The sequence below is a fragment of the Podarcis melisellensis genome, assembly GCF_964234715.1.
Source record: "Podarcis melisellensis genome assembly, chromosome: 8".
Lineage (NCBI taxonomy): Eukaryota > Metazoa > Chordata > Lepidosauria > Squamata > Lacertidae > Podarcis > Podarcis melisellensis.
The window spans coordinates 31,677,466-31,703,605 of NC_138540.1; the positions used below are offsets into that span (position 1 = coordinate 31,677,466).

Sequence of the window (26,140 nt, forward strand, 5' to 3'; positions counted from 1 at the left end):
ATCTTCAATTGCATCAATCTGTGTCTGAAAATAGGAAGATCAAACAACTTTGGTTCATGTTGCTTGTGAATTTCCCCCCCAAAAAGTATGCTTAGCTGAAATTCAGATGTATGACTTTTGACAAACTATTCAGCTCCCAAATCCTTCTCTACTTCTACACATCACTTCCCTGAGGGATAAGCATGTGTGCATAGGATCTGTGTCTCTTCCAGATTGTACCAATAATTTTGTCAATTTTGTCACAGCTTCTCCGTCCATTTTGATTACTGGGGCGGGGGGGGGGGGAGCCTGCCCAACTCACCTTGAACATTCAGGCATTATTTTGGTTCCATTGGAACATTTTCTGAGTGGCAAAGCACTGTGGGTAAATGACTGCCAAGATCGTTAAAAACATCCCTAGAATATTGTCCAGATAGTCAGATTCCTGCAGTGTTAGCAAATGACAAATAATCATTATCTCTGGCTACTTCTGAATATATCTACTTTTATTCTCCATTAAGCCTTGCTAAACCATCGACTTAAGAGAGAATCATTATAAATCCCCATTTTGAATTTTTTTTTATTAGTCGTATTTATCACCTTCCCAAAATCAATTCTGCATTTTTAAATTAAAACAAATGACTATTTGCACTGTAATCAATATGAGTATGCAATGGCACTTTAAAACTGGGTTGTGTGGGAGGGGAAGGGAAAAAAAATAGAACACCAAGAAATATTCTTCTTTGGCTGCATCACTCCAATTTCAATATAATTCAATATTTAATAAATAGAATCCTCTGTGTCTTTGTAGGGAAACATCATAAAAAATGCAAAAGGTTTCATGGTCTCCAATAAACTTGTAGGAAACAAAGTGTTTCCATCTCCCTCCATAAATACTGCAACCCCTGTGCTGTTTGAGATGCGGCCCCCTCACCCGTTTCCATGCATGAGAGTTTGCTTGCTCTGATTATGTATAAGAAAAGAGGTATGCATATTTAATGATGCTGGTAACTGAACACTACCTATGAAACCCCGAAAAGCAAGGGGTTTTTTGGAGGGGGGAGAGACGGAGAGAACCAGCCCTGTCTCTTTTAAACTTTGGTGGTTTGATGTTTTCAAAAGGGCACAAAAAGCAAAAGCTTATATAATACCTAATTTGTACATCTGTGGTTTCCCCTCTGACTCGTGCAGGCTCCATATGTTTTTAATTATCATAATAGCCTTAAAGAACCTGTTCAATGGGAAACACACATGATCTTTTTTTTTATTGTTGGCCTGTAATTTAAACAGTTTTAACAGAAAAGGTCTGGCTGTAAGGGAGTGACGAGCGCAAAGGTCTAAGAACCCTGTTATTGACCTCTGGATGTGGGAGTTAAGAATCCCACCCACAGAGGTGGGACTTTATTCTCCCTTCCCTGACAGAAGTAATTGGTCACATGTGAAATGATTTTTCAGGACCTGGAAAGGCATAATCTCCCATCTCAAATGACTCAGTGTTTCAGGCAGAGGCTGACACAATAGGACTAAGGTCTATAAATATTATCGCACAACCAATCTATGTTTTCTTCTGAAACTCTGCGACTGATACGACAGCCAAACCTCTCTGAAAATTCAGAAGCTACACGTCCCACCAATTCTCATTAGCTGTTGCCCTTTCAAATAGCACGGGATTGATTCCCTCCACCCCTCTTCCTTCTCGAAAAGCCTTGCACATTTCCTACTTTTGTCTACTGAAAATGGTCAGATATCGTTGGCGCTGGAATTGAATTTAACAAGTTCAGTTCATGCTGATTCCGGGACTACTAAACACATAATCAGTCCCATAATGTTATTAATTATCATTCAAGCGGCAGCCTTTGACATCGCCACGCACCCTCAACTTCCCTTAGCCTGCACCGATAAGTCAAATATAAAACCATTGGCATGAAAGGGGAAAAGGCCACAGTCCTATGAACAACACAGAAATTGCAAATAAGCAGGCACTGAGCAAACACTTGTGCATGGAAAACAGAGAGAGAAAAGACAGACCTCTGCATTCTGCAAGTCAGAAATGTTTCAAGTTGTAATATTCCACCACTTCAGTTCATCTAATTAGGGGGGAGGGAGTTGAAGTAAATTGCTGCGACAAGATGTTTAGGTCAGGAAAGTAGGCACAGCTGAAGGTTTGCGAAATCAATTGGTATAGTTGCTCCATCAGACTGAATGGACTTCAGAAAACACACAAAAGGGAACTATGTCCAAGGACTGCTGTGCTGGCTGCAGGTCAAACCAATGCCTGGGAGATGTTTGCTGAATCTGGATTGGGGTCTCACCACTGTGCCTCCCTCCCCCAAGGGGTGGCAGTGTTGGAACTGCCATAGCTCAGTGGTAGAGCATTGGCTTTGCATGCAGAAGGTTTCCAGTCTACTTTGCCTCTTCTACCTCTGTTTTAAATTTCTATATTGTAAGTTGCTCAGGGCAGGGACTGTCTTCTTTTAAGTGCCATAAACACTGAATACATATATGTAACATACAGAATATCAGACCAACAAGAAAGATCTTGGTTTGTGCGGGCATCTCCAGGTAGGGTTGGAAGAAAGCCTGGAGGGCTACTGCCCATCAGTGTAGACGGGACTGAGCTAGGTGGACCTAGGAGTCAGCTTCCTACGTTCACTGAGACCAGTTACAGCAGCAGAGAAGGGGATGCCACCATGAAGGAGCATAGGAGGGAGTTAATCCTTTCCCTCCTTTTGCAGCAGTTCCAAAAGAAAGGTTGAAGGCTAACAGTGAGAATAGCCAGACACCTCTGTAGAACTTGCCATCCTTTGCTCCATCTTTGCTGGATCTGAGGCTGTTTGACTACGATGCATCCAAAGTATGATGTCTCTTTATAGATCAGAGTCTGCAGAAGTGTTGGATTAGAAAACATTCTGTTATGAACCACTGCTGCCAGAAAAAGATATCAGATCAAGATATCAGATCAGAAATCAAGGTGATTTAAATCTGAAAGAAAAAGCTGATTTAAACCACTGAGTCGTTTTGTGGTGGTGAAAGTTTTCAAAAGCATCTCCAGTCGGGTTGCCATATATCAATAAGTGAAAGTCTGGACAAAAAAAGTAGTTGAGCTTTTCTTAGTTTTGCCCAAAGTTGTGGAGCTTTTTGAGCAAAATCATTTTTGAGCTTTTTTAAAGTAAATATACCAAAAACAGCACTGCCGACTTTCCGCCTGGACACTGCTTCAGAAAAGCAGTATTCCAGGTATGTCCAGGAAATTCTTTACATATGGCAACCCTAAAATTCTCCAGGTCTGAATATTTGCAAATATGTGTATAATGAAGTGTATGGGGATAATCAAAAGATTAAAATATTAGAATCAAGGTTCAAATACAAGATTTTGTTGCCACATTCTGTGGGAAATTAAATGCATCGACAGCATCCCTTGCATCTTTTCTTTCTTATATATTTATGGTAGACTGTGGTCCCTTATGTTTCTCACTTGCTCAAGGCCCTAAAAACTCAATCCTTTCATAATTGAAGCATTTCTAGATATGAAAACACACACAAACAGATACACACATATAAATGCTCTGCTTCTTCCCTGTTTACGATTCCCCCAACCCCAAACCCTTTTGAAAGTCTCCTCTAAATTTCTTTTAAAAAGAGATTACACCAGTACCACTGTGATCCCATCTGCAGAGGCAATGGCAACGCAATGCAGGAAGCATAAAACACCAAATTCCCACAGACGGCATCTGTCTTAGTACAAACAATGGGCCATTATCTTGTAAATAATTCTGATTAAACTCCAGGATTTTCCCCAAACAAACAGAAGGGGAACTGATGGTGAGACTGTAGCTAGTGAAAACGCCGGGCTCTTTCCTTTCTTTAGCATTCACGTTTCAGGGCTACCATCTACTGGGAAGTTCTCCTGAGTCCCTGGATTCTTTTTGATGGGATTTGTGTAGGAGAACAACCATGTGAATTATAAGCCACACTGACACACACACACCCAGCCTCAGTCATCTCCATCATTTGGCTTCCCTAATATTTGTTTATTTTCATATATCTCTCTTCTTTCCTCTGTGGAGCTCAAGGTGGTATACACAGTTCCCTTCCTCTCCACTTATATCTTTGCCACAACCCTGTGAGGTAGGTTGGGTGAGAGGCTGGGGCTGGCCTGAAGTCACCCCGTGAGCCTCATGGCTGAGTAGGAATTTGAGCCCCAGTCTCCTAGAACCTAGTCCAGCACATTGTTACACCACACTGGCCCACTTGCAGAGGTGGCAGTCACTCAATATACAATGACAAAGTCACTGTGGGTCAAAACAGATGCAGCATTGATTCCATGGAGTTAACTGCACGATCTTTTTAAGAAGTAAATAGCAGTCACAGGGAAAGTTGAGCTGCAGACGGTGGGGAGGAACCCCTTGCCATGGCCCTGGTGAAAATCACACCCACACAAAAGATACTATTTGTCTCAAGAGAGAAGCTACAGGGGCGTGGGAGGCATTTCACTGGGAGCATGGCAGGGGGGAGAATTAAGCTTTACCTCTGCAGTTCAGCAGTCCCTCGTTCCTCAGCCCCTGTGACTGTGATGTATTTCTTATTATTTTTTTAATCATGCACATTGAATACATTCACATAATGAGTATCATTTTTGTTTTGACCGTGTCCATTTCCATATTCATCATTATTTGGGAAAATTTCATTTGGCCCGTTCCTATTCTATTTCCAGTATAATTATGGAATAGTCCTGTTTCCCAATAAAACTGTTACATCATCTATCTATCTATCATCTATCTATCTATCTATCTATCTATCTATCTATCTATCTATCTATCTATCATCTATCTATCTATATCTATCTATCATCATATCACCAAAAAAGGAATCCAATGCATGGTTGCTTTACTTTCAATCATTTAAAATATCTGCCTATGAGACTTTAGCATATCCTTCCTCTCTCTCTCTCTCTCTCTCTCTCTCTCTCTCTCTCTCTCTCTCTCTCTGTGTGTGTGTGTGTCTGTCTGTACACACACACAGAGGGGTTTTTTTTTACAATATAACTCACCAGCATGGAGCACAAATACCTCTCCCCCCCAGTCCATGGCCCCCTTTTTGTGCTGTCACCCACAGTACCTTTATGAATATATGAGTACCAGCACCTCATTTTTTAAATTATATATATATTCCCTACACATTTGGGGGGGGGATGTTGAGAGGGGCCACTCTTGATAGTTCTACCACCATCAGACACCAAGGCAATCACTGTGGCATTTCCTAGGTTGCGGAATTCCCTCCCCAAAGAGGTGCTATTGATACTTTCATTATAAAGTTATGAAGTTTCCACCTTATGCTGAAGATGCACCTCTTTATCGTGACACTAAGATAAGTGTTTTCAGGTTCCACCCTATTCCTGAGATGGTAATTTGTTTCAACTGTTTTGAATATTGAATTTTAAATAGATGTAACTCGTCAATTTGCTCTTTTGAAGGATGTAAGAGGCCTCTATGCAGGCCCAGCACCCAGAACACAGTTCACACAGCAGAAAGCATGGTGTCCTCAATACTCTCAACAACAAGTATGGGGTCATCTCCGCATAGCCACTTGATGCTAACAACTGCCCTTAGTTTCCAATCATGACCTATCTTGGAGAATATCCAGCCTTGGGAGAAGGAGCTTCTATCTCCCTGTCATTCAGATGGTTCTCAAACATCTCCAAACAAAGGAACACACTGGAGGTGGAGTGTTTGTGCTTTGGTAGGGCTTACAAAAAGCACATATTGTTTGAATCAAGCCTTGTATTATAATTCTTTGTAGTCTTGATTCTTGATAGCCTTCTGTTTTATGGCATTTATCAGTATATAGGTGCTGTCATGAATAATAGAATAACTGCTGTACCATACCATAACTGCTAAAAAAAAGTATGATTTCTCAAACTTTCAAAGAAGCTCATACCTAGGTCAGGTGTGCAAGCTCTAAAAGCAGCAATTTCCAAACCACTTCTGCCTAGAAGTTTCCATCATTTAGGAGTCATAAAGCCTTCCTGCCTCCTATCTTACTATGTTTGGGTCAGGATAGTTTTCAGTCTTCTCTCTCTGTATTGTGATTGTCTGCCACCCACAGAGGTTATCTGAAGACTACTACAAGAGAGTAAGCTTGCTGTAATTTGAGCTGGCCTGTCACTATCACCTGCTACTTAGGTTCATCCGATCTCTCATTGAAATCCATTGACTTTCAAGAAAATCACAGTGTCTCCATCCTTTCCAGTGGTGGCTGGTGTCCATTGGGACTGATAAAGTGTGAAACAGGAGGTCAACTGTAGGGGGCACCAGACCATTGATGGGCAGAGTCAACTAATTCTAGTTTTTGTCTACATTCTCCTCCTTGATGAGTTCCACACGGGCAACACTGAGACTAAGGAGAAGTCTAATAGGCCATGCCACCCCTTGAATTGGTTACAATAAGGTTCTTGAGTGGGGGCTAGCTTTGGGCAGATTGAGGTTGGTGGGGCAGTGTCCCATTCAATATAATGGACCAGTTGATGGCCCTGTCATGAGTTGTTTCCAAGTACACCTGTGCGATGCCTTCTCTCTTTCAAACCTGCCCTTAAAGTCTTTGCACAACCCCTTTGTTCCCATGGCTATTTGTTCTTCCAAACTTTTGCAGGAATCATTTATTTTGTTCTGGGGTTTAAAATTGTTTGTACTGTAAAGCTACTTGTTCAGTGTATCCAGTGAAACTTTACTGTATTTAACTGGTTTTTGAAAATTAATTTTAGGTGATATGTTATCTGCATGCTGCAAACCACTTTGAGGTCACAGTGTAACAAAAAATAGTCGATCAACACTAGGTACACCAAACCTAGGTAGGTATAATAGAAATGAAGCACATTCTTCTGTTTAGCCCTGCCTCCTCTTCATCTGTGCTGAATTCTTATATTGTAATTTACTGTATTTTTCACCATATAGGAAGGAAACACTTTCCCCCCTCCAAAAATGAAGGGGAAATGTGTGTGCGTCCTATGGGGCGAATGCAGGCTTTTGCTGAAGCCTGGAGAGCGAGGGGGGTCAGTGCGAAGCTATCCGCAAGCCATGGGAGAGCTGCCTGCACCCTGAAGCCTGGGGCGTGCTAAGCTCAGCACACCCCAGGCTTCGGGCTTCGTGCAGCTCTTCGCTAGCCGTGGGAGAGCTGTGCGAAGTCGCACAGCTCTCCCACGGCTTGCGAATAGCAGCCTGTTCTGGGGGCTGGGGTCGGGGGAAGCTCGGGCTTCCCCCGTCCCAGCCCCGCACCTGGGGGGGAAACAATATTTTTTTTCTTTATCTCCCCCCCCCAAAAAAAAACTAGGTGCACCCTATGGGCCGGTGTGCCTTATGGGGCGAAAAATACGGTACTTAGCACAGCGACCATCTTCTTTTAAAGCTATGCACATGGATAGCAATATATGGAGGATATATATTAGCAGATCGATAAGTAAAAATCTTAACGTGCTGTTGTTGTAATAAACAGCTATGACTCCATCTCCAGGCCACTATAAGCAAGCTAATGCTATATTCTAAAATGAACCCATCGCTCCCATTGACATCACTCAAAACTTGCACTGCAGCCAGACCATCCTGCTTAAGATTAACTGAAATGAATGGGGTCCCAACATCAAGTAAACCAGTTATGAATGGGTGGTGTGTTCATTGACAATGGATTGCAGTAGTCCAACCCACAGAGAACGTGCCTGGCCCAGAAAAAAAGGGGTTGTAGTTTCAAATATTGGATCTCATGTGTGGCTTATATAATAGAAGTGAGTGGTATCATGGGAAAATCACATGTCTATAATTTGCTAAAGTGCCAAAGGTCACAAGGGAAAAGGATGCAATCTGACCATTTCGGGGGGGGGGGGGTCCTAAGAGCTTAAAACTGACAGCAAGTTATATTCCTAATTCAGTGCATAGAAAAGAAAGTAAATGTGCCACAAGGTTGTCTTTAGGATGGCAAGTCATCTCACATGGGGGAAAATGATCATGAGGATGAACAGTTTGCATTGTAGCCAACTAAGTTCTACTGAGATTAGACCCACTAAGGATATTGTTTCTTAGCCATGCCCATTATTTTCATTGGGTCTACTCTGAGTAGGACTAGCATCAGATACCACCTTTCATCAGGAGTGATTCAGCATTTTCCCCAGTACAATCCCTCCCTACTTCCCTGATCTTTCAACTTTTACAAGACATAGCCGAGATTTAAAGTTCACAACTCTGCTGAATCCAAAGGTCAGCAGTTGTAACAGAAATCTTGTGTTCACGGGTTGTTAAAGTGTTTGTAATTCCCTCCTGGTCAATGTATCATGTATGCCTGAAGTTCCAAAAATATTCCAATTAGGTTGCTGTTTCTTCTGAAGTGCCTTAAATTTTGAATTTGTAACCAAATTTGGTTGTTGTTTTTTGTAATGCTCAGAACATGCTGTTATGTTGTCCTGGCTAATACAGAATTTTATTTAACTGCAAAGCTTGTGGAAATCTGAGCCAATGAACCACATTGTTTTAGGAAACAGGAATAATCAATATATATAAATGGAAGTATTGAATAGAGCAAAAACCTTCATGGAAAGGGAAGTCCATGGAGACCATGGAAATAAACCAAGATTTCTATCGTGGGCACATTAAGCTGGGAGTCAATCTTATTGAACTTAGTGGGATATGCTTCTGAATATACATCCATGGGTCTGGGCTGAACATCTTGGAGACCTGACAGGACTGAACTCATGAAGCACTCCATGATGGTGAGAGAGTTGGTAAACAGGAAGTGTGTTTAATTCCAAACTGGATGCACTCCAGATATAACCGAGTTGGATTAGGGTGTTCCATCAAGATTCTGGATCACACATTAGAGCTTATGTTACATCAAAGTTGCTAGATTCTCTGTATTTATTATTATGCATTTTCCCAGAACTCCAAAGATCCATAAGATCAAAAGTGTTTATTTCTGAACAATACTACCCAATAAAAATAAGACACTTATTCTATTGTGGACTTTGAAATCATGATGGAATGCCTTGTGGAAGCCTCTAATGTAAGAAAGCTGTGGTACACAAGTCACATCCTCTGAACTGAACTCCAATGGACTCCAATATGCAACTAGGCTGTGGTTCCTTGAGATGTGCCAAAGGGTTTGTGTGTGCAAAGGGGGATTTACATTTGTTTATATGCCTTGAACAGCAGGTACTCTCATCACACCACATCACAAACTGTTCTGGAATCTCCAGTCTCCAATTCCAAAAGCAATTTTTGCCTTGTAGTAAGGGGTCTGCATGACAAGCAATCTACGCTCAAGGCATCCTTGGGTTTACAGATCTAATTGTGCTGTCCTACTGAAAGCATTTTAAGCAACCTAGTTTAGGATGTTCATTGCCAACTCATATTGTGAGTTCCAGTGACACAGCAGCAGTGTCGGGTGAACAGAATCAATGTCTATGTTTGCTAGGGATAGGTGAATCTGTGAATTTCAAGTTATCTTGGGTTTTAATTTTTTAATTATTAAGTTCAGTTTTCCACATTTCCATATGAGTATGCAAAATAATTTTTTTAATGCCCATGAAAATTTAGCCGCAAACTTACCCTAATATGCACATTTTTGCATGCAATTTCGCCTAATATATGCATTTTTGCAACATAATTTTCCTAATGCATTTTTGCATGTGATTTTTGCATGTAATATGTGCATTTTATACACATTTTGCTCTGGTATATGCATTTCTGTACACTTTAATGGGCTGAAGTAATGTATCGCAAAATTTGGAGAAGTGAAAATTTTGAAGGGTGGAGGTGTCTGCCACCTGAGAAGCACTCTTGTTCTGCAAGTTGTTCACTTTGTGTGTGTTTTTAAACAAGTCTGCATTAAACAGCCATTCACTAAGACCAATGGCCTCTAGGCTGCCTCTAGCCACATAGCATTTATACCTTAAGAAGGCCGGAACAATAACTGCAGTGTCTGTTACATATTGCAAAACAAGGTCCTTATACAATGGTGGCATAGCCTTCAACACTAGTGATGTGGCTTCAGCTGTAGCATTACAGAGTCAGATGTGATAGTGGAAACCTCAAATTATGCTGCTCACACAAATGTCCTTTTGTCCTGTTGGGACATCATCTCACCACTGTTATTCCCATGGGATACAGAGAGTGTTCTCCTATCTGAGTGCAAAAAGTATACATATGAGGCTATAATTCTTCCAGCGTGGATAACTATTTAAAGTTGTAACTTTCTTCTGACTTTGAAAATGTCTGTTGGGTTGTGTGTGTGTGTGTGTGTTTTAAAGAGTTCCTAGTGAGGGGAAGTGCCGTCAGAGAGAGAGAAACAAAGAGAGAGAACAATCTCACAGTGAGTCTGGATAAATGTTACAGTTATCTCACAAATGCTGTATTATTTCCAAGCATTCCAAAATAATATAATTGTTCTACTGGTGAACTACAGATTTTTCTCAGTATGACACAGAACACTCAAATGTCAGGTCCTGACTCATGGTGTTTGGAAGGCATAAACAAAAAACTACCAATATGTTATTCAAAAGTGACAACATTAAATTATATATTAGTGAGAGAGACTGGATGGAGGGATGATCTGTTTGGTATACCAGCAATTGAGAAAAAGTCTCCAGTTGGAATCAGGCATAGGAAAGACTCTTTCTGGATAGCCACTGTCTGTCAGTACAGGTCAGCCTTCCTCAATCTGGTGTGCTAGATGCTGTCAAACTCACATCTTTCATCATCCCTGGTTGTTGGCTTTGTTGGCTGGAGCTGATGGAGGCTGTAGTCTCTTGAAGGGTACTAGGTTAGAGAAGCCCAGTATAGGCAATATTGGTCTAGATGAGCAATTGGTCTGGCTCACATAAGGCAGCTCTATTAGGTCCTTCTAGAGCTGCCAGGTAGCAATCTAGAGATTCATAGGATGCCCTTAAAATTGCTTGTGGAGAATGAAATGAGGAATATGTAGTTCATCTTGCCTTTGAACTTCTTCCTCTTCACCAGCAGCTGTAGCAAAAGGCTTCACGTGTGCCCCACAGAAGGAAAGGCAATGGGGAGAACCTGGAGATGAACAGGTGTAAGAAGCCAATGCTCAGGCAACTCCCACTTCATCTGGCATAAGGTGGGTTTTTGGTGTATGGCATGGGAACCCTAAATCCAGCTGTGTTATCTTTGATTTACATCAGTGAAAAAAGATGCACATCACTATGATACACTTCAATATGTTCCTCTTCAGCTAACCAATTGTTATATCGTAGATGAGCAAAAGATGCACTGGTGGCTTTTCACTTGAACAAATTTGTCTTTTCATTCAAGGAATTATAAAAAAAGAAAGAAGTTTCCTTGTAAAACACCTCAAGATGGATCCTTCCCCTCCAGCTGACAGAGCAGCTTCCTGGCAGTTCTGTTGTTGAGTGAATTAACAAAATGACTCCAAACTATACTAATGGTTAACAGCTTTTTAATTTTATTAGCAACACCAAGATAAGTTATTGAAGCATTGTTTTTAGTATTGTTTTACATTCCATTCAGAAATGACCTAACTTGGAACTCCATATACATTTAAAGATAAAGTGTGACACTTATTCAGAAAGCAACAATTATTAAAACTTACATGCCTTCATTACCAGGAAACCTTAATATATTTTCTAATTACTTCCAACAATACTCTATTTCAAAGCACATGATAACCCAGCAGAAGTTTACACATTTCACTTCAATCACAGGTTTTTTAAAACTGTGGCTGTCAAGAGTGTTGTTCATTGAATTTCACTGTCATTTCTTGGTTAATATTGAAGAAGAGAAAAACTGGTACAACATATTAAACTGGAAGCATTTCTCAAAAGAATATGAAAAAAGATAACTACAGTAATTCTTCCCCTCCTAAAGTATTACAAAATTTGAAACTATTTAAAACTCAAGTAGAAATGACAATTAAGTAATCTTTTTAAAAGGAAGTTTCCACTTCGAAGGCAGTCCATTCTCTAGACTCATATGCCTACATAACAAAACATATTACAAAGCCTTTGATTTTTGTATTGCTGCGATAAACAGATTATAGTGAACACACATATCGATTCCTACACTTTGACAAATATATAGAAATTCCTCTTTGCTTTAAAGAGTTAACAGAGCAACAGGTAATTACATTTACCCCCAGTGATATAATTATCTAGGAACATGAGCAGAAAAGCAGCAGATTCAGAAATTCAACAAGATTACACATTTTTTTTTACAATAATAAAAGAATATCCAAAATACTGATATGTGAAAGACAAAAATTGTTCTTATTTGTGTATATCTTTCTTTTTTAAGGTGCAAAATTATGACTAAAAACAACAGCACAGGACTGGTTCATGGCTGCAGTTCTACACTCTCTTATGTGCAAGTCCTACTGATGTCAATGGGAATTCTACACAAGTAACTGTGCCAGATTACAGTCTACACATTTATGCTATGGTAGTTTTGTACACGGTGAGACTGAAACCATGGTTTGAGTACATGGCAAATACTTGTAGGTATATCGGAGGACAGCAGAGTAGACCAAAGTCCAGGCTGTAGGTTTCTGAATTTTAAATACACTTGAATTATAATTGCCAGGTGTCCTTCATTTTGAAGACACTTGAAGATAGAACGTGGAACGTATTAAGAAACCAACAAGGAACATGCCAGCCATGTCACATTCCAAAACCATAAAAATAAGAAAAGTGTCAGGGTGCACCTTGCACCTATCTTGCCTGATTTAACTTTCTCTTTCCTACCTATCTTTAAACATCACGGTATTTATTTAAATTAAACCCAGTCACTATGGTTCATTTTCTTAATTTGCTGAAGATGTTGGACACAATGCCACACAGCCAGATACAATTCAGCCCAGTGAAATCTAAGTAAGTGTTGGACATGCCCCAGAGGCGAGGGGAATCAGAAGGATTTCTAGAACTGGCAGAACCAGCAGGTGCCAGGGAGAGAAAGAGCCAGAATTACTTCTCTGTGATCTATGGCCTAACGGAAGAGCTCTGTCACTTGCACACAAGTTCATGCCTCCTGCTTAATTAATCTGGAATAATTATTACCCATAAATATTAGGAATAATTATTCCTAAAAGGAAAAGGAAAGCTCACCATGGAAAGTGTGAGGAGAATCAGCTTTTCATTGCTCTTCAGCACCCTGATTCTAAATGGCAAGAGGGTGGTGAAAGTTCAAGGGAACCTAATCTGCATTGATTCAGAATAGGCATCCTTAGAATCTGCAATACAACGCCTTGCTTTTCCAGTCACCCTTCCACAGCTTCAGTTCAGAGTTGGAAAAAACAAAACAGAACTAGAAATAGCAAACAATGTATATATATTGTCTTGGTCTCTGTTTTTCTACAAATTTGGAGACTAATATTATTGTAATTCTAGATAGCCAAATGACATATTGAGCATAAGTTCCCCAAGTCAAAGCCTCCACACTTAATAATGCAAGTGGTCCCAGGGGTGAGGCTTAGAAGAGGCTGGGCCCTTAGCTTCTGCTTAGGAAGTCACTGTTGATTCCGACAGTAGCTTTTTGAGCCAAAAATGTGCAGCAAAAGGAAAGTAACATAAACAAGGCTAAATGTCAACAGTGTTTGCAGACTTACTGACACCATCCATTTGTTTGTACTGAAATGACTAGCGAACCATTTGGCAAATACAATGCTAGGCACAGACCAGCCCTTTTATCCAGGAGTGCAAACTTCATTGGGCTGCTGGCATTCGACTTAATTAAAAAAGGAAGAAAGCCATATGAGTTTGGTTGGATATTGCCACGCAAATAGCAATGCATTATCCACAACAGCAGCTGAAGCCCAAAGACTCAGGGCCAGGTTCTGATCCCAGTTAACACAGACAAACAGGAGGAGTAACTTCATTAGGGACAAAAGACCTTCTACCACAGTAATGGCAGAAAAGAAAATGGCATGATCTGAATGTCTCCTCAGATCCCAGAGAGTTCTGCAAATGAAAGGGTGCTATTTAGGAAAGGTGGAGAAGGGTGTGTGAGAGAGGTTTCAGAGCATGCTTATTTGTTACTCAGGGGGATCTTTCATCTAGGCAGTGTACTTAATACTGCATACCAAGACTGACTATTCTATGATACAATTAAATGTTCCTGCATGGTAAGTATGCACGCAGAAGGCAGAGATTCTTTTGTTGGGGAAAAAGTGGGGGAGTGGGGCTTGTCCTGCATTGATAATGCTACAGCTGTTGCAGTTGAAAGAAAGAAAGAAAGAAAGAAAGAAAGAAAGAAAGAAAGAAAGAAAGAAAGAAAGAAAGAATCATGACAAATGATTCTATAATACACAGGCTTTTTACAATTTAACCCTGATCCCTGAATTTATCCATAAGAGAGACTTCTTGGGTTTTGCTAAATTTTGCCCTCTCCCAACTGAAACATACACAAACACTGAAATGTAAATGATGCTCCTGCTGAACAATCCTTTGCTAATTCCTGTGGTGGTTTACATTTAAAGTGGAAAATACACCTTTCATGCCTTTGCACACAAGGTCAGTTTTTGGGAACCTTGGGATTCAGTGAAATGACATTTAACAGAAATTTAGCAATATGAAGAAGCGATGCAAATAGACAAATCAACCAAACATATTGCTTCAGCTAGACTTTGACCAAATACAAAAGAAAGATGATATTTTGGAAAGATGAGTGAAAGAGAATTGAGTGATATGGGTAGACCATGATACTACTTAATTACCTTGTTTGTGCAGAATAGTCTCAGGAAGAACCACAATGGCTCTCAAATGGTTCAACCCATGATGAGCCAGTCATGTGCATTTGTTGCATAATATTCCACTTTTCGTGCACTGCTGAATACCCCACAATTTGATTGTAAGTAACATGCCAAAAGCAAATCCTTCATATGATGCAGGATTCACATGGAGTCAACACAGGGGAGGGTTTGTGTGTATGAGAGAGACACACAGACAGACAGAGTGACTATTGAAGACCATGCCCAGAAGATCATGAGATTAGGCCCATGAAAAGAAACTATTTAGACTGAGGCATGTCCTCAATTCTCCTGAAACTATCATAGTTCTGCATGCAAATTCATACCCTTAATTGAAGTGGTAGCAGTTAAGTGATTATTGCTTGATAATACTTCCTTTCAGTTAAATGCACTTTGTTCATGTGATAAAGAAGTCCTGTCCAGGAGAGTTGAGCTGTGATATCCATCCAAACAAGCAAGCTGTCATAATCACTGCTGTTATCACAAGATAAGCATAGCCTTGTGAATTTGCCCTGAGATTTGAAGGCACTACCATAAAACAGACTATTATACAATCTGTTAGTGGTGGAAGATGTGTTCACAAAGACACCTCATTCCATTCAACACGGTACCAAGTTGTTTCTAAGAGCCAAAATAGGGTTTCAAGAACAGAAAAAACTCTATATGGAACAATGTAGATCAGAGCTTTTAGCAAAAGGAAAAAAAGCAGCAAATTCTGAATATTATAATTCATAGATCTAATTCATACCTTTCTCATGGGGCAGCTCAACAAGTACAGACCCTGGGGTTGCTCTAATAAGATCCATGTTATTACAACAATGTGCATGTTCAGCAGCAACACAACAGTCCCCTATTTAAAATAACATATTAAAGTGCAATCCTATACAGGCCTACTCAGAAGTAAGTACCACAGGTAAATGCGTATATGATTGCAGCCAGGTATGTCAGAGAAGGTCAGAGATAATAGTGACAGGGACTGTTTTTATATCCTCGTTTTATTTCTAACAGCGGTTAAAGGGAGATTAAATATAACGGCCAACCACAAAGAAGGCTTCTGGTAAAGATATAATGCTGGACACGAAGCAACATTCCATATTTGTGTAGCCCTCATTTCTTCAGGACCTTTGCAAGGTGCTTTATAAGCATTTGTTAATTTAGCTGCATAACATCTAATTAAGGCTGGTTGATACCAACATACTGGTATGGGCAAGAAAGATCAAAACCTGATATTAAAGTAGCATACCACAACTATGACAGGATCACCAAGCAAAAATGTCTAAATATGGACCAAGGTGTGAGTGACTGGAAGTTCAAGTCACATGACAAAAAGGAAACAGTACAAAACTTATCCAATAGAAAATGTTATGGGTATCATGTGGATGAGCCACCTCCCACCTAATTCCACATTACATTCATGGGGATTGTGTCGAGAAGGATGTTCTAAGCAGCAGAATGGTGTTTCATTATATCACATTAATACGCTTATATTAATGGGAAGCATCTCAGTGGTCCTCACCATAAATGTTGTCTTGAGTGGAGAGGAAAAAAGCACTGAACAAAGTTTCAGTATTAAACTGATTAGGAGTGAAATCCCATGTTTACAAGGGAGTAAGAACCACTAAATTCAATGGGACTTACTTCTGAGTAAACAGAAGGTAGTGGTATGAAGAACTAATTCTTAAAAAGCAGGAGACATTCCTTCCCTAAAGCTACAGGGTATATGTATATCTCAGTATTATACCTTGATGTTTCTCTCTCTCTCTGTCCACACACACACACACACACACACACACACACCTTTTAAAAAGCACTAAATTGTCCACTGGTTAGCTGATCAAAGGTCCCTTAAACTCAGTTTTGCAACAATGAAAACAGTAAGGGACAAGATGGTCATCATGGTGGCTGACAAAGTGATCTAACCCTCAGCTCACCATAAAGTTTCAAATTTGCCCTATATTGCTCTTACATAAAGGCTCTAGAGACATAAAACTGGATTGCTTCAGTGATTTAACAGTTATATATATCTAAGTGAAAATCTGGTCCATATTGCTAGGTTAAGCAAATCAAACATGTTTGTTTGTTTTGTGTGTGTGTAGCCAAGTCTGGATCAATTACTTATTTACAAAGTAACATACTACTTTGCAATAGCCAGTTTGCTGAAACACACAAGAAAAATATGCCGTCATTCATGATCTTTATCCTAGAACATTGCTCATGTCCGTTATGCAAGTGAATGCATGGGAATATTTTGGTCTCCAGATGCATACCCATTAAACATGGCACCAAAGCAGCAGAGTTAATGATTGTCTTGGTCTACAAACTACTGTTTTCTGAGCTAGGATTGGGGAAGGTTTGACTGGGATGACAGAGCCTATTTCAAGTGGGGAGAGCAGATGTTGAGATCAATATGGGCAGAACATTCCTGCTGACTGTCTCACCATCAGAGCAAGTGAATCAGTCACATTTTAAAACTCATAATGGCAATGGGATAATGCAAAACGTCAGGAGGTATTATTTTTTTAAAAAACTATAAATGACAAATGTCTCCAGTTAGTTGTTATCTAAACTAAACTAAAGAATGACCATCATTAGGTGCACAGTCTGTATCCATCTATTTGTGCAATGTCAGGCACACTCATACATTTAAGCAGAAGCAAAACTAATCTGGGTTACTTCATCATTACACAATGAAGAGAAGCACTATGCATACCCACCATGTACTCCATAATATGCAATAGAAATTCACATTCTTTTCACCATATGTACATTACCACTATGTGTGGCAGAGAGACTGGACCCATTCAACTTCTTGCAGCATATAGATAGAGGGGCAAAATAAATATGTACCCCTCCCATGTATTACAGGAACATGATGGGTACACACAGTATATTTGCTAAACTATAACACGTGAAGAGGTCCCGAGTGCCCCATTGTGATGATAGGTGGACCTGGGTTAGCCAAAAGACAACACAGTTGGGATTGCAGTGCTATTTCACTAGCTCAAAGCAGCCAAGAACCTGCTTGAATTGGGCTGAAAAAGAAGGGGACAGTAACACTGTTTGGGTTGAGAGATGCTAGCATATTTCCATTAAAATGCCATTCAGCAAGTAGCTTTCAAGCAAAGCTAGTCTAAAGCTCTCTAAGTTCAACCCTCCAAGTGAAGAAACAACAATAATTCCACTAAGTTCAGCCTTACACCCAACCCATCTCCCAGAATGCCTACATTATGCATGATAACTCAAGTGGTCAACTGGTAACATGATTTGTTACTACTAGTTGAACAGTCATCCATTATGACTGCTCTCTACAGCCATTCACTGAGGAAACATGACTTACGAGCAACAAATGCAACCAATCACAAGGGATGCGTCTTGGAATGCGTTGACTATGCCACCAATTCACTTCTTTCAGAGCAGGCCAACGGGCTCACATTTGCTCTGATGGCAGCTCACAAAAATTCCTTAGTCTGAGAAGCAGCAGAAAACTCAGTAGCAATGATCTGTGTTTCATATACATTAATTTATTTTCAGTCTCTGGGATCACAAACTGGCAGAACTCATAAGAATACTGAAGAATACTCCTGCAAGGCTACTACAACTTCATAGTCTGCAGCTACAAAGACTTCTGTGGAAATGGCTAGTAAAGATATCAGTCCAAACTTAAAATAAAATAAAATCTGGAGGTGTGGGAAAGAGGATTTGAACTGCAATTCCACGTATAAAAATAATCAAACTTATTGCAGGTCAACCTCGTAGCTCTGATGCTCTATCTCAGTTAAAAGGCACAGCTTGTGAAACTTTCGTGCTCTCAGCAACTCATGAAATTAATTTTGAATCATTAGAAGGATGGGAAATTAAAAAAATAAAACAGATTTGTTTTCAAAAGTGATGATGATGACAATGATAATGTGGTTTATAATAAGTGAATAAAACGCTTAAATAGAAAGTAAGATTGTGAAACTTTGATCACAATCTCACACTTTAAACTTTAAATTTTAGATTTTTTTGGACAGCCTCCTTTTCATAATCACGAGGCTGAACAGCTATTAAAAGGAGGGAATGTGGGACTTTCAATTTGCATAACATTAACAGCTGTCAATATTTTTCAAACTGTCAGAAATCCCATAGTTCTTTCTTTTTTTGACAACTTGGAAAACATTCTTTGCACCGCATAGTTATGGGTACTGAGCTCAGAATGGCACACTTCTCCATTCAAAGACACCCTGCAGCCATGTCTGCATATTAAAAGTTCAAGGCATGCGAGTAACCTTCCTAATGGACTGCAACTCCACTTATTTGAGATCCAGTATCTTGAATTTGCTGGACAATTTTAAATGTCCAGGAGCCGGACATTTGTTTAGATCTGCAACAGTCCTTGTATGTGGATTTGTGAATGCCCTTGGTTTGCCAGATATATAGCAATATGAATGCTGCAGTCTTCTCCATCCCACTCCACTCCAACACCTGGGCTTTAGACCACCCCATACCTACACCTAGAATAGTAGAAAATAAGGTGGAGCCTCTATATGCATGGTCTCCCAACAACTGCTTCAATTCATTGTTTTTTACTTCCGCCCAAGAGACCTCTGTCTTAGTGTAATAAGCTCCAATTTAGTAAATCTGTGATTCCACATTTTAAAAATAAACAGCCCAGCATATTACTGAGCCAAGCAGCGTGGGTGGCCTTGATTTGCAAAAGGCAAAGTTTAGAGGTATGGCATTGCAACCCACCCCCACCCCCCACCCAGCTTGCTGAATGCTATTTCTAAACTGCTTACTATGTATGTTACCTCTCTGGGTTAATAAGCTGAATTTAGGCTGTGTGCTTTTATGCCTCTGCACGCTACTCTTCCTGAGCACTTTGAACTACAGAATTGTAGAGCTGGACGGGGTCCCTAGAGTCATCTAGTCCAACCCCCTGCAACACACTTACATCAGCCTGCAATGGAGGTGTTCTACCTCGGTTTGTGACAACATGGCAGCCCAGCAATGGTATACCCCCATTCTGAAGATTTCAAAGCTGGTGTAGAAAGTCCTAGGAACACTCCATGCATTGCAACCTCTTAAGGGCATGTCCAGAAATGGAAAGTGTGAATATGACAAGCCCATGTTTGCAAATGTGCACATTGTACAGCTGGAATTGTAGGATCAGGGTGCCAGTACCATCTAGTGGGGCAGGATGTGCAGCTAGTTAAGTGAGCTTTTACATTTCTTTGCTATTTCTCATCACCACTGCAGTATATAAATTCATTTTTTAAAAAATGGTCTGATTGGGATTTTTGTTGCAACTCTTTCTGTGCTTTAAAACTACAGAGATCATATTAAAGGATGAATTTGTACAGACCCTTTCTGTTCATTAAAGGGTTTTTTTGTTTTGTTTTTTGTTTTGTTTAAATCTATTTGCACCAAAAGCTGCATAAACCTCTGGGTTTTCCTACACACTAGAAGTTTTGGTATTTGAGGCTTGCATGGTTGTGGATCATATAGAAAAGGGAAAGGACCCAGTTTCTCTCTCAATCTACACATGAGGAATGTTGGTGTCACTATGTGGTGGCAATAATATGACACAGACTTCCTAAGCACCCCACTTTGGACAAGCAATAAAAATAGACTTTGCTGAAACCATCAAGGCAGTAAGCAACTTCAAACTCTTTACATTCTAGATAACCTAATGATTAGATAAGTTGACCTAGACAATGTAACCAGCCAGTTGGTGACTCCAAAAATAATTGTGCATAGGGATAAAGTGATTATATGCACCTGCTCAAGGACAACAGCATGTTTGTTTGTTTTTCATGCATACACAACTGTCTTATTAATTAGGTAATTGATGTTTGTGTTGTTTACCATAAGGAAATTGTGTAAGGGAATTGAAACAGTAAATTGCCTAGCTTTTGAAAATAATAAAATATTAGGATTGAACCCAGCTAAGTTCTACAAAGAGTAGATCCACTGAAATTAATGAGCAGGGCTAAAGCAGGTCCACTAATCTCAGCAGGTCAACTCTGAGTTTTACTAACATTGGATATAATCCTCACTGTCTGATTAATAAATTTTGGGATTTCTCTATAAAAATATAACTACGAATTGGAATAACCCACCCAGATTTTTTTAATTTATATTTCATTGAGCATATTCAATATGTCCTTATTCAACATAAGGAAATAATTTTTTTGGAAAGCAAACTAGGCTTAGGCTTGGCAAAGCATTTAGTGTTTTTACTTTTTTTTTCTCAGTTCAAATGCTGAAAAGTTGCAAGTTACCATGTCAGTTTAAAAAATAAAATAAACCCAGATTGATCAAAATGAAGCAGCAGATGTTCTGGTCACATATCATAAATACAAATGTCTTATATAACTACTTATCTAATTAAAAACTACACAATGTATTTTTTTTAATGGCCTGGACCACGTATAAAGGCCACGTACTGCTGCATGAAGCACCACTAATTTCAATGGAGGTCCGTGCTTTGTAACAAAGTAGAATTTTGTCCCAAGGTTTTAAAACATCATCTTAAAGCCAAATTTACTAACAAGCACAGTTTGACATACTCAGTAATTTTGTGGGTTGTTGTTTTTCTCTGAAATGGTCTGAAATAAGGATTCTAAAACTTACCACACAAGTCAGGTCTCTTGATACATCCACTACTTCCTGTGCTACTTGCAAGTCCATTAAAGGCTGCTAAGCCATCAGAGCTGTAGGCTCTTAGGACCGACAACATGTTGACTTGCTTCTCCAGGACCTGTGGGCTCTGAGCTGGTTCAGGCTTCATGGCACCTGGTGTAGCTTCATGGGAGGCAAGGAGATTCTGACTGTGCCACTGCTTTTCGGAAGGTGGCAATGGCGGCATGAGTCCTTTTGAGGCAACAGAGCCTTGTACGTTGTCCCCTCTATCGGCACCATCTTTGCTCAGATTGGACAATGGTTTGTTCGTAAGATCAGGTTCTGTTTCAATGTCCTCATCATCAATGGTTTCTTCCTTGGAGGACTCCATGTCTTCAGAGGAAGCTATGTCTGACAGGTCGTCAGTAGCACTTTTATTTACAGAGTCAGAAAGCAGCATGCTTGGGTCATCTTCACTTTGTGTTTTTATGTCAGGTTTGTTACCGGTGCAAGCATTTTGTGCTCCGACAACTCCGGAATAAACGCCAAATTGCTTGTAGAAGTCTGCTGCAAAATTATAAAAAGTGGAATCCATGTGACCAGGCCAAGGGGTGTTCCTCTGTTCTCCTGGAGAGTCCTTGGATCCTTGGTTCATTCTTTCAGAAGCCGGGTCTATCTGGCCAATCAAATTGGAAGTAGCTACATCTTTGTTGGACTGTATGGAAGTCAGCAGCAAGCTAGCTTTATTTGCTGAAGCAATGGCCTCCCTGGGTGGGTCTTTACCATTTCTAGTTGATCCTAAAACACTGTCTTTACGCTTTGCCTTGCCTAAATGATTGGCTTGGAGATGAAGAGCCATTAATTCCATCGATGATGTCGTGAATGAACAAAACAAGCAGCCATGCCAAGCAATATTGTCTTGGACTGTAACGGATGAACCTGGAAGACTGGCTGCATCTGGTCTCACAGAGAGGTCAAGAGGCTCATACTGTGATTTTTCTGTTTTTCTCTGCTTATTAGATGATTTCTCCTCACCACTCTCTAAAGCCAGAGGCTTTGTGGAAATGCAATCAGACAGGACTTTATCCTTCATTTCTTTTTCTTTCTTCAAGGAACTGAGGACAAAGTTGTCCATAAAAGCTTGCAACGACCCTTGGAAGTTCACTCCATTTCCAACCATACTATGGTAAGCTCTGCCCAGCTCAGAAAAGCGTGTCCCTTTGGAAGATATGTCAGACCCCTTGATGCTGTCTGAAGAAACCTCTGAAGACATGCCAGTTGAATGACCTGGGTGATCTCCTGAGGAAAGCATTCCTGGTGACCATTGTTGAGATCCCATGCTACTCCGGAAATCTATTCCAGGAAGACCCTTGAAGGCTCCTCTCAGTACTTCAGGTCTAATGAACATTGATCCTTTATTTGAAGTCTCTTCCTTATGTTCTTGACTTTGAGACTGTCCAGAAAGTGGTCCTGCGCCATTCTGCCGTTCCCGGTGATGTCGTTCCAAGTGGTATTTGAGTGAAGCAGATTGTGTACCAGCGTAATCACAGTGGGGACACTTGTAAGGTTTCTCACCTGCAATTATCAAAAGATAAATAGGTATATTAGCTGTATTAAAATGAATTATTTGGGAGGGGATCAACATCTATCCTTCTACAATAATGATGGTTCCAAAAACCCACTAATTATTTTTCTAATTCCAGTTCTTTCCCCTGTAAAATGATAAAAAAGTCTTTGAATCACTTTCTATCAACTCAAGACTTACACAGCATAAACACACAAGTTATATTTTCCTTAACTTAATATGCTAAAAGTGCTTCAGAATTAAAAGATATGATTATTAAAACAAAGCAAAACTATTCCACCACAGTGATCATTAAAAGTACAAGCTGGGGGGGGGGCACAAAATATGTAACAAATGGATGACTACAATGTTTTTCTGTAAACAATAGCACTAAAATTTGTTTAAATTATACATATGGAAACAATTTTTAACCCTAAAAATTTTATGGCACTGTTACGCAAGACTGAAATGAATGATTTAAGTCTTGCTCTGCAGTAAATCATGGATATAATTAGCAAATGGCATTCTGCTCAAGTAATTTATCATTATTTGGAGGGCACCATTCCAGAAGGATTCAAAGATCTGCAGACCTGCTGCATTGTTTCCAAATAAAGAACTATAAATACAGTTTCTTCTATAAAATATTAATACCGTTACAGTGCATTACAATCGTATTGAGTAAGAACATATAGTTAAGATAAAAGGTAGTCAATAAAAATTAGAGAGAGAAGGGGCAATAAAAGGTAGAAAATATATTTAGTTTCTATGTTTGAAATTAACATTACTGTTTTTTTGCAGTGCTTTAAATTTGCACTAATGGTACCTCTAATGCTCCAGTAGTAAAATGTGTAATTTACCTCTAATAAGCACTTTTCAACAGAGTAAGGATTGGCTTAAACAGTGTTCTAAAACATATAAGATGATCTTCATGAATTAAATATATATATTTCTAATTCAGTGCTATACTTGTACGGCTCTTTCTGATTTAGAAGAACTCTGGGTTGCAAAGCACATATGTGAAATATTTACAGAAATTCACACATATACACCCGGAAGGAAAAATATGTTTAGATAAATGTGAATTTAAATGTATACTAGCACTTGTTAGCAATCAAGGGTTCCCTTGCAGACCTGAATGCTGGAATAGTCATCGAAACAGACAGGAGTCTGACAGTTCTAGAAGCTCCTTTTAATAGCACTCTGTCAATAACAGCAATTATTTCTCTAAGCGACCTCAACAACAAGGAACTATTTTTTTCTCTACTGTTTTCTTTCACTGAAATGATCTAAATGCCAAACCAGCCATCTGTGAACTGTGCCCTGAAAAATGTTGCATTGTTTGTACATCTCTCCTCCTCCCCACCAAAAGACAAACAAATTAGAAATTGCACTTGCATCCTAGTGTTGTTGTTGTTTTTTTTTTTTAAAAAAAGCTATATATTCTAAACTATTTTAAATTTGGTTCAGAAATTTCAGGCTTCAAAGTATTTAGGCCCCATCCGCACCATACATTTTTAAAACAATATCATACCACTTTAAATAATGATGGCCTCCTTCAGGGAATACTGGGAGCTGTAGTTGGTTAAGGGTGCCAAGAGCTGTCAGAAACCTATGCCTCTTATGAAGCTACAATTTCCAGTTCCCTGAAAAGAGGCACTGGTTGCTATACCATTCTGATGATCTGTTTCAGGCCCTGCCCTTCTGAGAATTTTTGAAATGATCATCCCTATTTGCCACCCACTAATGGAGGTAATGAACTGGGGCAGCCACTTCATTTCAGCTCAAGTGAGAACACGTGAGAAAGAGAGTATATCCTTACTCAGTCTATTAACCATTGTGGAAGGATGCATTCTTAATTGCTTGCACAGGCCTTGGCAAAATACAAACGTTTTCAGCAGGTGTTTAAAAGTTGGCCCAGAAAACAGCTGCTGAATCTCTGTGGGTAGAATGTTCACCAGGACTGGGCCAATGACACTAAAGCAGTGCCATTGCTGCCATCATCCCTAACCATGGGTCCTGCTAGCTAGGGATGATGGGAGTTGTAGTCCAACAACCGCTGGGGATCCAAGTCTGAGAAACACTATACCAGGCATAGACAAACTTGGCCCTCCAGATGTTTTGGGACTACAACTCCCATCATCCCTAGCTAACAGGACCAGTGGTCAGGGATGATGGGAATTGTAGTTCAAAACATATGGAGGGCCGAGTTTGTCTATGCCTGCACTACACTACAGGCTCAGTTTCTTGTGGTTGTTAAACAACAACAAAGACAACACAATGCTCCAGCAGATGATACTGATCAGCCTTGGTTGTAAGGGTTGAGGCAGTCCCTGAGGCACCCTGGGTTCAAGATGTTCAGGCCTTTGTAGAGTAATACAAACAAAATCCAAAAGTTGGATACAATCCAGGTAAAGCACTACTTCCTGGTCATCATGGCCACCTATGGCTTAGTGTGCTGAGGGAGGCCATGTGAGTGTCACCCTCCCCCTAAGAACCTGACCTGAGGAATCCCCCTGGACCAAGATGCTCTCCACATCTTTTCCGCTTTCTCTTCACCCATCCTGTTCCTTGCAGCTGTGGACTGATCATATCACCAGGCTTAAGACCACCATTTCCCAATTGAAACATAGGCAGGGCTTAGGAGCCACCACATGGAGAGTACAAGTGGTGGATCAAATCCCTGATTCGTTCTGAGGCAACTGGTGGTTGCACTGGAATGGAGGGAGATGGCGGGGAACCAAACTGCTTGCCAGTGTAATCTGCAGCAGTGGCAGCCATAGGGTGGCACAACTGGTGCACTGGGGGGGGGCATGTTGCAGGGGACACCAAAGCAATGTTGTACAATGGAGTGTGAGAGGTGGAGGGCACCCAATTTTAGTGTTGCACAGGGCGCCGCTGAAATTTAAGAGCCCAAAGTCTGCCACTGTCTGCAGGGGCAGGATCTCCAGCTAAGTTGGTTGGGCATCAGTCTACTGGTTGCCATTGCTTGTGGCCTTGCAGCATGCTGTTTGCTCTTCTTCCATCTCGCCTTGACTGACTGGCTACAGGAAAGCTTTTCCATGTGCCTTGTCCCCACCCCACTGCCTGGGACTTTTATAAGGGGAAGATGCTGCCTAAGTATTCTTATTTTTCTTAACATTCTTGTAGGGAATTTCTTTGCCTTTGGGGCTGGAATCCAGATGCGTTTGGTTTTTAATACAGTTGAAATGTTTTAAATTTGTATCAGTTGTATTGTTAGTA

At 40.1% G+C, this 26,140-nt stretch overlaps 1 protein-coding gene and 1 long non-coding RNA gene across 11 annotated transcripts in view; one reads left to right on the forward strand and one right to left on the reverse strand.

Annotated features, from left to right (window-relative positions):
- ZNF536 (zinc finger protein 536) overlaps nt 1–26,140 on the reverse strand; it is a 538,171-nt gene that overhangs the window by 135,687 nt on the left and 376,344 nt on the right. For all 9 annotated transcript variants that reach the window (XM_081923977.1, XM_081923982.1, XM_081923975.1 and 6 more), the window contains one exon: nt 21,349–22,911. In XM_081923977.1, the coding sequence (XP_081780103.1) occupies nt 21,349–22,911 (1,563 nt within the window). The remainder of the gene's footprint in view (nt 1–21,348; nt 22,912–26,140) is intronic.
- LOC309377161 overlaps nt 11,456–26,140 on the forward strand; it is a 312,807-nt gene continuing 298,122 nt past the window's right edge. The window contains exons 1-2 of one of the 2 annotated variants that reach the window (XR_014171448.1): nt 11,456–14,202; nt 14,239–17,495. This is a non-coding gene — a long non-coding RNA (uncharacterized lncRNA). The remainder of the gene's footprint in view (nt 14,203–14,238; nt 17,496–26,140) is intronic. The other variant, XR_014171449.1, reaches the window with a different exon arrangement.